General features: G+C 39.8%; 1 protein-coding gene across 7 annotated transcripts in view; it reads right to left on the bottom strand.

Annotated features, from left to right (window-relative positions):
• rapgef4 (Rap guanine nucleotide exchange factor (GEF) 4) overlaps nucleotides 1–13,464 on the bottom strand; it is a 133,343-nt gene that overhangs the window by 63,997 nt on the left and 55,882 nt on the right. For all 7 annotated transcript variants that reach the window (XR_004764421.1, XM_035409630.1, XM_035409627.1 and 4 more), the window contains 2 exons: nucleotides 3,884–3,956; nucleotides 2,534–2,598 (listed from right to left, as the gene is read on the bottom strand). Coding sequence is in view for 6 of the 7 variants with exons in the window: in XM_035409630.1 (XP_035265521.1) it covers nucleotides 2,534–2,598; nucleotides 3,884–3,956 (138 nt within the window). In the remaining variant the exon portion in view is untranslated. The remainder of the gene's footprint in view (nucleotides 1–2,533; nucleotides 2,599–3,883; nucleotides 3,957–13,464) is intronic.

Genomic DNA, 13,464 nt, shown 5'->3' with positions numbered 1-13,464 from the left:
AGCTAACACACTTGTAAAGTGAATGACTTTTTCATGAAGTTATTTGTAGACTATTCAAATATTAGCATCTTTATTTTCTCAAATGCAACTTAATATGTTCATGGTTATCGATAACTGGAACTGCAAACTGTAGCTACCTTATCTGACCTGTGTTGTGTAGTTGTTCCTAAGTCCTTCAACATGCAGTTCTTGGGCATCACTTTGGATAAAGCCACTGCCATATAAAATGTCATGTAATATTCCATTATTATATTCCTGAGATACAGAGTTAGAAGTAAATGGTTGAAATAAATGAAGGTGAACTACTGATGCCAAGGAAGTTATGCTACATTACATTACATTACATTCATTTGGCAGACGCTTTTATCCAAAGCGACGTACAAGAAGTGCATTTTCATGATCGTAGACAACTGCTGAACACGGGTTCAGTAAGGTACAATTACTTATTTTGTACAGCTATTTCTAGCTGAGAACAATGAACACTATCCTGGTCTAACATCTGCAAAGCCAAACTAGGCAGAAGATTAAGCTAGAGTATTAGGACAAATACAATTTACCAAGAAGTGCAGGGATGGGGCAACATGTAACAACATGCTGTGTTTTATCATCAGTGAACCCTGATGAGGACGAGAGTTTTTGTTTGCAACTTTGTTAGCTTTGTTAGTAAAGCTGCCTAAACATAGCTAGATAGCATGCATGCTGTATCAAATTCAGTTCCCCTGATTGAAATAAATGCAGGTGAACTACTGATGCCTAGGCAGTTATGCTGCGTTTTATTATCAGTGAACCCTGATGAGGACAGGAGTCTTTGTTTGAAACTTTGTTAGTAAAGTTGCCTAAATGTAGCTAGATACTGTAGCATGCATACTATACCAATTCAGTTCTCAATTAAAATAAATGCTGGTGAATTACCAAGCTAGATAAGTTGCAACTATAAACAGTAACAGCAGTTCCCATAAGGGGGGGAATACATCTTGATGGGAGAATTCGATACAAAAGCCGCCCAACCTTGGGAATCTAGCTGCCTAATGTAACTAGCTAGCTGAAAGTAATGTTACTTACCGGTCCAACGGAAAACTCTGCCTCGCTTTTCATCCCCTTGGCAAACTTAAGCTGGCTCCACCGAGGAAAAGCAATTCCAAGGTTGCCTATAGTTATTGAACAAGCCTTGTCAGCTTGTCTTTTTGCTTTGCTGTATCTAGGCTTCTTAGTATCCCTCATTATAGCAGCTAACAAGCAACAAGAACTTCTGGAATCTGATCCCAAACCTCAGGCTCTGTAGCCATGCCCACCCCTCCCCATACAGAAAAGAGCACCACGCCTATAAACGTCCCGAACACAGAATAACACATACATGTAAAAGGTGCACAAAGATAGATTGCCAGTGAATCATAGATATGCCTTAGCATGGTTATTTTATAATATTTCCAAGTAAAAGATTCTGCATAGACTGCCTTTAAACAATACTATTTCACTACAATGTTTTTTCTATTGAAAAGGCATCCTTGATTGCCTCAGTTTTTCCTCATCTTCCAGTATTTTTAACAAGTATTCTATGTAAATCCCCAAGCAAACATTTGGCAAAAATTTGGAAAGAATAAAAAAATTTGGAAAAAACTAAATCTGTCCTAAAGGTCAGTAAAAAAAAAGCATCAAAGTCATAGATTGTGCCATTGAAATAACTTTTAACAATAACAATGTGCCTTGGCTAGACCTTTGCTTATCATAAGATGCACTTCCAAAACAACACACAAATCCTTACATCAGAAAAACAGCAGAAAAATACTGGGAAACAGGACTGTTTTTAAAAAAAATTTTTTATCTCTGCCGAGGTCAGGAACTGGCCACAGTGAGGTGGGACAGGAACTACTAAAAATGTCCTCACGAGCGGAAGCAGGATCTTCCTGATGTCTTGTTTAAATTTAGCCCGATTTAAAAAAGAGTCTACATTTCTCACCTGCCTAAAGACAGCTCGTAACCAAAGTGCATGTGAACACATTAGTCCCCACGTCAGCAGTGAGCAGATAAGTATCAGCAACATTCCTCTGCGAGAAACTTTGTGACCAGCCATCCTAACAAAATTACATAACAGACACATCTCACAGAGTTGAGTGTTTAAGATTTACGTCACTTTTGATGAATTGCTTCTTACTTCAACAATGCCACTGGTATGTCGCTTGCAAAACTTGGTGACTGTAAACTTTACAGTTCACACTGCAGGTTCATGGTATGAATAAGTAAACTGAAACTCAGGATGGGATAATATCTGACATAAAATGAATGAACAGAAACGAACCTCTGGATTACACTGAATTACACAGAGCTCTTCAGTCAACAACAGTGATTTTCCCCATATCACTTTGTTGCTATGAAACAAAATTGCATTTTAATGTTTTGAATTTGAATCCTGGAATTACTTTAAGATTATTCTGGAATAAATAGCACTTTCTGTTGCCAGCTTACAAATGGGAAGTCAGACACTAATGCAGTTTGTAAAAGAAGCCTCATTATTAATTTATAGAGGAAGGCTTACCTTGTTCAGGTTTTTTGGCATAGAACCTAAGGTGAGGTTGCTCATATTCGCTTTGTCTGGCATTCCTGGGGAAAGTTTAATAAAAGCTCAACATATTTATTAGTTCATAAATATTTAGTCAATGGGCTTCATTCCAAAAACATGCGTGCGCTCACATTTGATCATAAACTGTGTGTAAACTAGCCTATGTGTAAGAACGTTTCCTTGAACATTTTGGCATTCATTTTTTAAAATCTGTTGTTCATGGCTGTTTCTATATGCTAATAACATGAACAGGATTGCGCACAAGATTTACAAACAGTCAGCAGTCATCATCTCATACATCTGGAATATGCACAAAAACAATGGTCTGCACATGTGTTGTGAGTCCCATATGGGTTTTCCGTAGGAACATTTTTAAGAACAAAAGTATATAAAGAGTAACTTAAGAAAAGTTTTGAGAATGAGGCCCAATGACTTTCAGTCTTCAAAATCAACTATTTCCATTATAGATGCATCACAGAGAAAATTTATTCTCTGACGTATAATTCAAACATGAAACAAACAAAATCATTGAAAAACCTGCCAAAGTCAAACAAAAGAATCCAACCACAGGCAACTCAACTGCAAGGGGCACTTTAATTCTTTTAAAAATGTATGCAATAGGAGTTACAGAAACCAGCTCTATGAGTAACACGTTCATTTATTAATCAAGTTTATAACTTGTTTCTAGTATATATGGGTTCACTGAAACCAGCTGTACAATACGTACATCTGGTGAGTAAACCCGTCTGATGAACAAACTCTCTGCCTGTGATATGACAGATTGGCTTTGATCTTATAAATGGCTTCTCCCACAATATTTACTATCACTTCCACACCTGAATCATCACTCAACATTTTTATCTCTACTGCTACTGTTGCACAAATAATTGGAACAAAATCATAATAAAGTAAATTTAAGCAGACACATAAATGTGTCTTGATTTCTTTAAAAGGTCATTTTGGGGAGGCGTAATAAAAATGTAATCACAGTTTAGGGACAGCACCACAGAAAACAAGCACATTTATAAGACATCACAAACCATGTCTGTGCAATAGCAGTCTTATCAACAAAAATGCTTCTTTTTAAAATTTATTTGCAGATTCCCAGATTATATCACTCTGAAAACTGTGGGTGCACAAAGTCAGATATACTTTTGTCAGAACAAAGGCACTGTACTCCAGTGTTCTGTACATGAACTAATGTAAAACCTGCATAGGTAGTAGTCAATCACAAAAAAAATCAATTGGTTAAAATTTTTCTTACGTGGTGCTTTAAGTTGTTTTGAATAAGAAAATGAGTGAGTGAAAGGAGAGCCCAATACTCACTGTCACTGCTTGGTCCACTTTCCATAACACCATAAGGGGGGGCAAGGAGACCGGCCATGCACTGACGGTATTTCTACAAGAAAACAAAAGTGAATGAGTGCTACAGACCAATACACATCTCCACAATAACTTTGATCATCAAAAGATAAAGAGCTTCAATGAACGCTTCCTTTTCCCCCTATAAATAGTAGAACTTGTTTTGATAGTCGTTTCATTTGCCTGTATCTTTTTTACTCATTGTAAGGATGCTCTCTCACTTTTTCTCTTAATCAACTCAACTCAGGGTTATGTAATTACACAGCTGAGTCTCACAGCTGGTATGAAAAGGCACTCAACCGCTTTATGATCTGAGCCCCATTTAGAGAGGACTTCAAACGGATTCAAAGTAATTCCAATATTTATGATGGATACCCACAAATAAAGGGTTCTGAATGCCGACTTTCTAAGAAAATAGTGTTGGAGGTGGGTAATGGAGGCCCATATCCTAGGCTGAGCCCCTGATGGAAAACATGAGCCTTGTAGAAAAATAGTTTCATCTACTTTCATCTATTTTGGCAATGGGGGAATTGTCTTAAGAGTGTCAATGCGGTTAACTTTCTGCATAACGGAATATCTGTAGAAGATTCTCTGCCATCAGTGATTTGATATTGAATTTGCAAACCTTTAAAACGTTTCATTGTTCGAGGCAGGGTGCCGGTGTGCAAGACTACTGGAATCACACTGGCAGGACAAAGCCCCTCCAATCTGTGGTTTCTAAAACTGCATGGGGATTACACCAGATTATGCCCACAGATTTGACTGAGAAGGTCCACACATGGCAGCATGCACAAACATCAGCAACAAATCAGTGTTAACTTCTGTCAGCCTGACAGTAAATCCCTGAATGGGCTTAACCCCCACCACACCCATAACTTAGACAAAAAATATCGGCTCAGAAAAGTTTATCAGGAAAATTACAAAGAGGCAAGGTTGTGTGAATATTGTGAGAACATTATAATATCAATTCTGCAGGGCAAATTCCTACATTCGTTTTTCCAAAAGGCTGCAACCCCCCACCCTTCCCCACACACACACACACACACACAGGAAGTGCAATTAACATGGAATATGACTGCAGCTGTGCACTACTGTGACGTAACATTTCAATTTAAATCTCATAATTTTGGCCACGTTTACATGTAGGTCAAGAGGATCTGCATCAGTTCTGAATTGAAGCGAATGTCCAAAGCTGGTCTGAGTGCAGCACTGAGAATCTTGCAGTGCACCGGAAAGAACCACACTATTTCTCATTACTGTTTGACCACACTTTATATATGTAGGACTACATAAATGACAAAATGTCAGCTTTTGCTTTTTGTCAAATCTGAATAATGAACTAATTCCTGCCATTGGTTAGGGGTTAGGTGTCTTGCTCAGGGACACTTCGACACACCGAGGGTGGGGGATCGAACCGGCAACCCTCCGACTGCCAGATAACCGCTCTTACCTCCTGAGCTATGTCGCCCCTATGTTGCAGTGGTGATAGAAGTGACAATAATTAAGTGGTACTGTGCTGATAGCCTTTATTGATCACCGTACAAGGTTATTGTGAAATAGCTAGCACAATCGGACAGCACTAACCCATAAAAATGTACTTTGAATGGTACTTAGCATACCAGGCAGTCAAGGGATCAGCCCCAGCATACCTCCACAAGATATTCAAACCCTACATGCCAGCCAGATCCCTCCGTTCTGCTACCTCAGGACGCCTGGCACCTCCCCCTCTTCGCACCTGCGCTTCCAGAACACGTCTCCTGTCTGTTCTGGCCCCACGATGGTGGAATGACCTCCCCATGGAGGTCAGAACAGCTGAGACACTGACCCATTTCAAGCGACGACTGAAGACTCACCTCTTCAGGCTGCACCTCTCCCCATCCCTCCCTACCTCCCTGTAATCTCTTAAATGACCGTAAGCTTAGGGTTGTAACTAGGTAGCTGTTTCGTAGGTGACTTAGTTAATGCACCTGTCTTAACTACTGCTTGTATTTTTCCATAGACTGCGTTGTTGCTGTTCTCGTTGTTAGTGTTAATCAGGTTAACCTTCAGGGTCCAAGTTGAACTATGCGGTTGTTCCCTGCACTTGGACCGGTACTTCTCTCTAGGGTTTTCGTCATACTTGTTCCTGGTTATGGTTGTACACTTTGTTGTACGTCGCTCTGGATAAGAGCGTCTGCCAAATGCCTGTAATGTAATGTAATACTTGCTCAATCGAACAGTAAATGTGAAAAACATTCGATTATAGTCAATTTTTCTGTCAATTTTTGGCCTATTGAAGTGTATATAGGGCGTAGTAAATCGACCCCCATCCGCATTATCTAGGTATGTTAGTCCGACTCTGAAAAAATCGAATTTGTGCAATTTTACTCGGACTACAATGTTTACATGATTTTTAAAAGTCCAGTTTTAGCCGGAATAAAACAATAAATCGACTTTTTCAAACATCATGTAAACCCACTGACTGTAGATGTTACAGTAGTGCACCTTGAATCAGTGACTGATGAAAGCAATAATTTAAGACAATGCTGTTTTTAGATGCCAGCATCTAATTTAAAATGACTACCATCAACCAAAGCACTGTACAAGTAGTAAATACATAGATGTTCAAAACAAGAGAAAATAATAATACACAAGAATACAAAAACAAAGAACAAGGACAGATCTCATTTGGAATTAAAAGCAAGGGAAAAAAGAGAGAAGAGATTTTAAAATGTTTATGGCAGGTGCTGACCTTATGAAAAGAAGCAGTTTGTTCCACAGTCTCAAGGCGGTCACAGAAAAGACCCTATCACCCTTCAGCTGTATCCAAGACCAAGGAACAGAAAGCAGCAATTGGGTGGAGGACCTCAGTAACCTGTGTGCAAAGTAGGTGTGACCTTTCGGTTCAGCAACCTCCTGTTCCTGTAAGTTCTGAATCCCCAATGGTGGAATGAGCTTTCCACAGCAGTCAGAATAGCAAATAATTTGGCCATCTAATGACACAGACTAGGTTTAACTTCTTTTTCATTTTCAAAACTTGAAGTCCTTTGCTCTTGTTCATATAATGCAGCTTAATGCTCATTTGGGTATGTGACAGGGCTCAGTTTGTGAGAAGGAATCAGGGCAATCTGAGGACCACGCCTGCTAACACACACACCTGGATTGCATTACAAATCAGTCCAGGATTTAAATATGGGCTTCTTTTTACAGTAGGCATCTGAGACTGGGAACTCTCACCACACAGAGAGAGTAGAGAGAGAGAGAGAGAGATGACAAAAGATCTTGCTGAAAACCTGTCTTTTTTGTTTGGTTTATTTTGTCTTTGTTTTATCATTTTTACCTGGATACTATGAGGGTGATAGGAGCTTTTTTGTTTATTTATATAATGCATTGGGGAAAACACTCTCTCTCTGACTGTCTCTAAACAAAAGAACGGTGTAAACCGGAATTACCGCCCGGTTCCAGCTTCAGATCCTTGCACTTTTGTTTGAACGTTAAGTCACTCTGGATAAGAGTGCCTGCTAAATGGCAGTAATGTTACAAATAGAAATCAAAGAAAATTTTAGAAACCAGAAGTGGGTGGAAAACTTCCCAATAATATTCAATATAGCAAAAGTCATATTCTATGTGTTAATAATAAAAATTAAAGACAGGATCATTTTACTGGAGAACAAAATTTGAATGTGCTCATTTTGAAAGATTTGTGCGTAGTAGTTAATCAGGGTGTAGGTATTGTGTTGTAGCAGTAGAAACAGACCAACAGAATGTTGTGATAAAAGAAAACATATCCATCTCTAAGTCAAAACTTATATTCAACATGTTATACATGTCATGTCATCTTGAACAATGCCACACTTAAAAGTATGATGTGCAATTCTGGGCATTGCTCAACAAGAAAGAAGCTCAGAAAAAATAAGCTCAGAAAAAAGTACAAAGAAGGGCAACTAAATTGGTTCCTGGTATGATACTGTATATAAAATGTTACAAGGAAAGGCATAAGACGTAATCCCGTCAAGTTTATCAAAAGGAAACTAAGAGGGGATTTGATATAGTTTTTTTAATGGATAAAAGGGATGAACAAAGTCCAGTGCTGCATACTCTCCAGTTTGTAAGTAAATGACAAGCCAAGATGGACTGAATGGCTTATTTATTATTTAACTTTATGACCTTATTTTTATGATGGTTCTCGATCACATCACCTCAGTCATTGATATCATTCTGAAATCCAACTCAACAACGAAATATAATAGGGATGCACGATGATATCGGCACGACATCGGTATCGGCTGATAAAAACTTAAGAAGTTAATTATCGGCATCGGCAGATATGAAAATTTCTGCCGATGTGCCTGGCTGATAAGGTGACGTGGTAACTATGCGCACGCAAAGACGCTAAATGTTTATTATAAGCCCCAACAAATTTCATCTCCCCTATTCCCTTCCAGGTTTACGCTGCGCCATTACATTACGCTGATTAGTCAGATCTCTCTGCCAGAAGATTCAAATTCAAATAAGCTTTATTGGAATGACGTATAGGCCTATATATATATACATATCGCAAAAACATGAGTACAACAAACAATAAACATATGAACAGAATACAACTTTGTGTGTGAGTGGTATTTGTGTATGTTAGCTTGTGTAATGTCATGTGTAAATTAGGTGAAACAGTAAATACAATAATTAAGAAAAGGCTCTCTCTAGCGAGATTCATAGATCGCTACCTAGCTAGCAAGAGAAATACATAGATAGCCAGTGAGACAGCCAGATGTACAGATCACTAGCTAGCTAGCTGGAGAGTGCTTCTCTTAGTCTTATATAATAATAGCTTCTTTTCCTAGCTAGCCAGCTGGATAGTGATCTCTCACTGTCTTTAGCAACCAGCTGAGAACACTTGGCAACCACGCAGGCAAGGTTGTCAAGTTGACGCTAACTTACTCATCAAGGAACGTAGCTGGAAACATAACCCCAGAAGGGAATAGGGGGATGAAATTTGTAGGGGGGATGAAATTTGTCGTGACAGCGCCAGCATGTCAGCTGCATGGAAGTATTTCATAGTACCTGAAACGGATAACAAAATTGCTATTTGCAATGCTTGTAAAGCACCAGTGATGCGAGGAGGGGTAAAACCACACTCCTTTAACACTACAAATTTAATAATGCATCTGAAGAGCCATCATCCTGAACACCACGAAGAGTTTCTGAAAAGTAAGCAAGAAAAAGCGGCGCCAGCGAAAACATGTCAAAGGTTTCACAAAGCTAAGAAATATAGTAGCGACCACCCAAAGGTGACAGCCCTTAACAACAAAATCATTGAATTCATTGCTTTTGATAACCAGCCTTTCAGCGTGGTGGAAGATGTGGGCTTCCTCAGGCTGATGATGTACTTAGAGCCACGGTATGCTATGCCTAGCCGTCGTTACTTTTCAGATGTGGCCTTACCTGAACTGCAAAGCGTTGTCTCCAATCACATAGAGAAGCGCCTCACTGATGCCACTCATATTAGCTTTACCACGTCATCTGCATATTGAGTGTAAGCCCTGTCAGCATGTTGAGCCTCGCTGCCCAGTGGATTGACGAGGACTTCATCCTTAAAAAGGCTGTCCTACACTCGCAGGAGTGCTCAGGTTCTCACACAGCAGCTGCAATTGCATCCGCTTTTGATAGTATGTTTGGGAAATGGAAAATAGCAAAAGAAAGGGTGCATGTAGTGCTACGTGACAATGCGCGCAACAAGGCAAAAGCAATGATGGAGTTCGGTGTGCCAAGTCTAGCATGCATGGCACACACGCTGAAACTGGTTGTGCATGAAGGTGTCCTGTCTCAGCGCAGCATCGCGGATGTTGTGGCCGTGGGAAGGAGAATAGAGGGGCCTTTCAAACACTCGCCTACAAGGTGTACAGAAGGTGCTCAGGATGCCGATCAAACGACTTCAACAAGATGTCATGACCAGATGGAATTCAACATTTTATATTATGCAAAGCTTGGTCGAGCAGAAGAGGGCACTAGGTGCACATGTCGCTGATTTTGAGCTCCCTGCAACTTTGACGGCAAATCAATGGGGAATTCTAGAAAATATGATCACACTTCTCGCCCCCTTTGAGCAGCTGACCAGAGAGATTAGTTCTGCAGAGGCCTCTGCTGCTGAGGTGATCCCCACTGTTGTGACACTGACATGCATGTCTGGCAGGCCCAGTGACACAGACAGATGCGTGCAGACAGTCAAAAGTACCCTACTGTCAGTGATCGCTTCAACGGTGTGCAATGTGAGGCACTTCATTCCGTTGCAACCATGCTTGATGCCCGATACAAAGACTGGTACTTTGACGTGGACAAGAAGAGGAGTGCTCGCGACCTGCTGCTTAAATTCTTGGATGAAATGGGCGGCAATGGAGATGCCAGCACGGAGGATCCCCCAGAGAAGAAGACCCAAACAGGATCACTGCTGGACATGTATGAAGAAATTTTGGAGGAGAATGTCGTGTTTGAAGAGCAAGCCATAATCGAAACCGCATCACAGGTAGGCATAAGCCTTAAATCATACACTAATGTAGGCTATTTTTAGAATCTTTATCATCATATAATATTTTTGGACTGGGTAAAGTAGCCGAATGAATAGTGTGACTGTCTCGATTATTATTCTGCTATATCAGCTGTTGTCTTCTTTCGCAATGAGGTGTTTGGGGCATAGCATATAGCATTTCTCATGATTCGGGTTGCGTATTTATTGATTTCGAAAAAAATCGTTATTGCACTGTCAGCTATAGACCAGCCTACCAGTCAGCTTAGGTTTTTTGTCAGCCTCGTTAATTGGACTCAAAAGGATGGCAAGGACTAAAGTTCAAGTTAAGGATTAGCTAAATCTTTTATTTTTTGCACTAGAGATCTCACTGTTTGTCTGTCACCGGGCTGTTATAGTGCTCTTTGTGGCTCACAGAAAAGGGCATATGTAGCTTGGTTTTAAGTTTTTACAGTTTTAAGTAGAAGCAATAGGCCTACTAGTCAGCTGAAGTTTTTTTCAGCCTTCTTCATTATACTCTAAAGTGGGTCCTAAGGACTGAAGTTTTAGGTCTACAGGACTACAGCTGCTTTTATTTTGTGCACTTGAGAACAATGTGTTTTTCTGCACTATGTCAACTACTTTGTCAGGAGTGTCTCAGGGAAGCATCATACAAACCTGTTCAAGTAGGATGAGATTTACATTTTTATTTGAAAATGTTACTTAAAAAATAAATGTGGCATATTTTACATCTAGTCCAAGTTGAAATGATTTCCTTATTTTTCATGAGTGAATGTCTACATTTGTAAAAGGATACATTTAGGGTAGAATCAAAGGAAATGTTTTATGTCTGTATCTACAACAAGTAGGCCATCACAATAAGAGTAATAGGCTAATTCTAGTACAGGAGAGACTTGGTTTTCTCTTCAGTGAAATAAAAAAAGATGTATGTATCAGCAATCAGCCAAAATGAGTTTGAAAATATCAGCATATCGAATATCGGCAAAAATCCAATATCATGCATCCCTAATATCTAACAACGTACAATGATAAAATCTATAAGCAGCTGAGTGAAATGCGAAGAATTGTAATCAACTGCCAGAACCTGCTGCGCTAACATCTACGTTGCTGGTTACATAATATGTATGCATCAACACGCCTGTACAGCCCAGTATACTGTAGCAGGGCAGACTGCAGCAAATGTATGACAGTACAGTGGCACGGAGCGAACACTCCAAAGTAAGTACAGTAACCACTGCACAAAAACAATTTCATACAAGTGAGGAAGTACATCGAATATGGCAAAGAATTTACTGCAGCATGGCATAAAGAATGCACCAATTTTATGTCTCCAGTCGCAATCATAATCCCTAGAATATGCTAATGCTCATTTTATGGCACTGAACTGAAAACAGTAAACATCCAAGTAATGCATGGCAAGATAGACTAGAAATACCACCAGCTGTATGCCTCCGCCAACCAGTAGCCAGTGCTCTGTTTGACCGTTTGGATATAAAATGTCATCACTTCATCATTTTATCCTATTAGACATTTGTGTGAAACTTTGTCATAATTAGCGTATGAATTATTGAGTTATGGCCAAAACGTGTTTTGTGAGGTCACAGTGACCTTGACCTTTGACCACCAAAATCTAATCTGTTCATCCTTGAGTCCAAGTGGACGTTTGTGCCAAAATTGAAGATATTCCCTCAAGGCGTTCCTGAGATATCGCATTCACAAGAATCGGGACGGAATAATGGACGGACGGACAGACGGACGGACAACCCGAAAACATAATGCCTCCAGCCACGGCTGTGCCATCACGGAGGCATAATAGTTGTACTCTATTTCTATTAGATGTGGGTTCACAGAGAAACTCTCCTTCAGCTCTCCTTCAGTTCATCCCCAGAGCGCTACTGAAACAGTATTTTGTTAGTAAATGTTTGTGCTGAGCTTTCCTCAAAGCAAGAGCAAACTATTTATTTTTCATTATTTAATTAAACTTTTTTTGTATTTTGTATTTACTTTTTATGGCAGCCTAAATCTGCTGAAAATAAATGTGGTTCTTTGAACAAGAGTGCTTTTTATTTAAATATAAAACGTGAATCACAATCATATTCCACTTAGCAGTGGAAACATTGCATTTGCTCAAGTGTCAATGGAGAAATTTCACAATTTTCAGAATGGACCCCATTGCTCCCAGTTCCTTGTTAAATTTGAACACAGTCCCCCAGAAAATGCTAATTTTACACATGGAAAAAATAAAAAAGAAGTACCACTAAATAACAAACCCTGAATGCCCTCAGGAGTAATTGCAGAACTCTGAAGTGCCAGAACAAGACAGGCATATCAGCATGTCATTAAGGTCCGAAACACCTACAGTTGCACAGCATCATGGAAGACGACCTCATCATTGGGTTGCCCAGGCTAAGCAGGGCTGTTGTTTCAAGAGGGAGTGGATGGGAGTGGGGGGCCTGCAGCCTGTAACCAACAATTACTCTAAATTAGATTGGCTTTTCCAACAGATGAGAAGATTACCAGGCTGAGTGAAAGGCAGGATCTGGATGACATCAGACATCTCCACAGCCACATATCCCAGCCCAGGGCACCAAACAATCAGATAGACCTTAGCCCATGATGGTTCTCTTTTTTTAAGTAGTCTGGGGGTGATCAGATTGCAGAGGCAAACAAGCGACAGTTGTCTGGCTTTGTACTGTAAATCTGGTTAACGTCTCCTGTCATGCTTTGAAATGTAACCAGCTTTCACGCACAAGCCCCTCCTATTATACTTACAGTACTCCTTAAGGTGTATTCCTTCAGGTACATGATTCAGTTGGGATTATAACCTATTTGGAAGCATGTGATATGTTTAGATGTATGAAACAAGTTATTTTATAATATCACATGTCTTATAAAAATGGTGATCTAAGTAATAATTTAATGTCTCAAATGCTGGAAATGAGATTAACCTACAGGGTTAAACTACGCGGTCGCTCCCTGCACTTGGAACTGTACTTCCCTCTAGGGTTTTCAACACACTCGTCCCTGGTTATGGTTATACTTCCCT

Source organism: Anguilla anguilla, chromosome 3 (assembly GCF_013347855.1).
Source record: "Anguilla anguilla isolate fAngAng1 chromosome 3, fAngAng1.pri, whole genome shotgun sequence".
Taxonomy (NCBI): Eukaryota; Metazoa; Chordata; class Actinopteri; order Anguilliformes; family Anguillidae; genus Anguilla; species Anguilla anguilla.
Note: the sequence above shows the minus strand (reverse complement) of the source record. Positions and strands in the feature narration are given on the sequence as shown.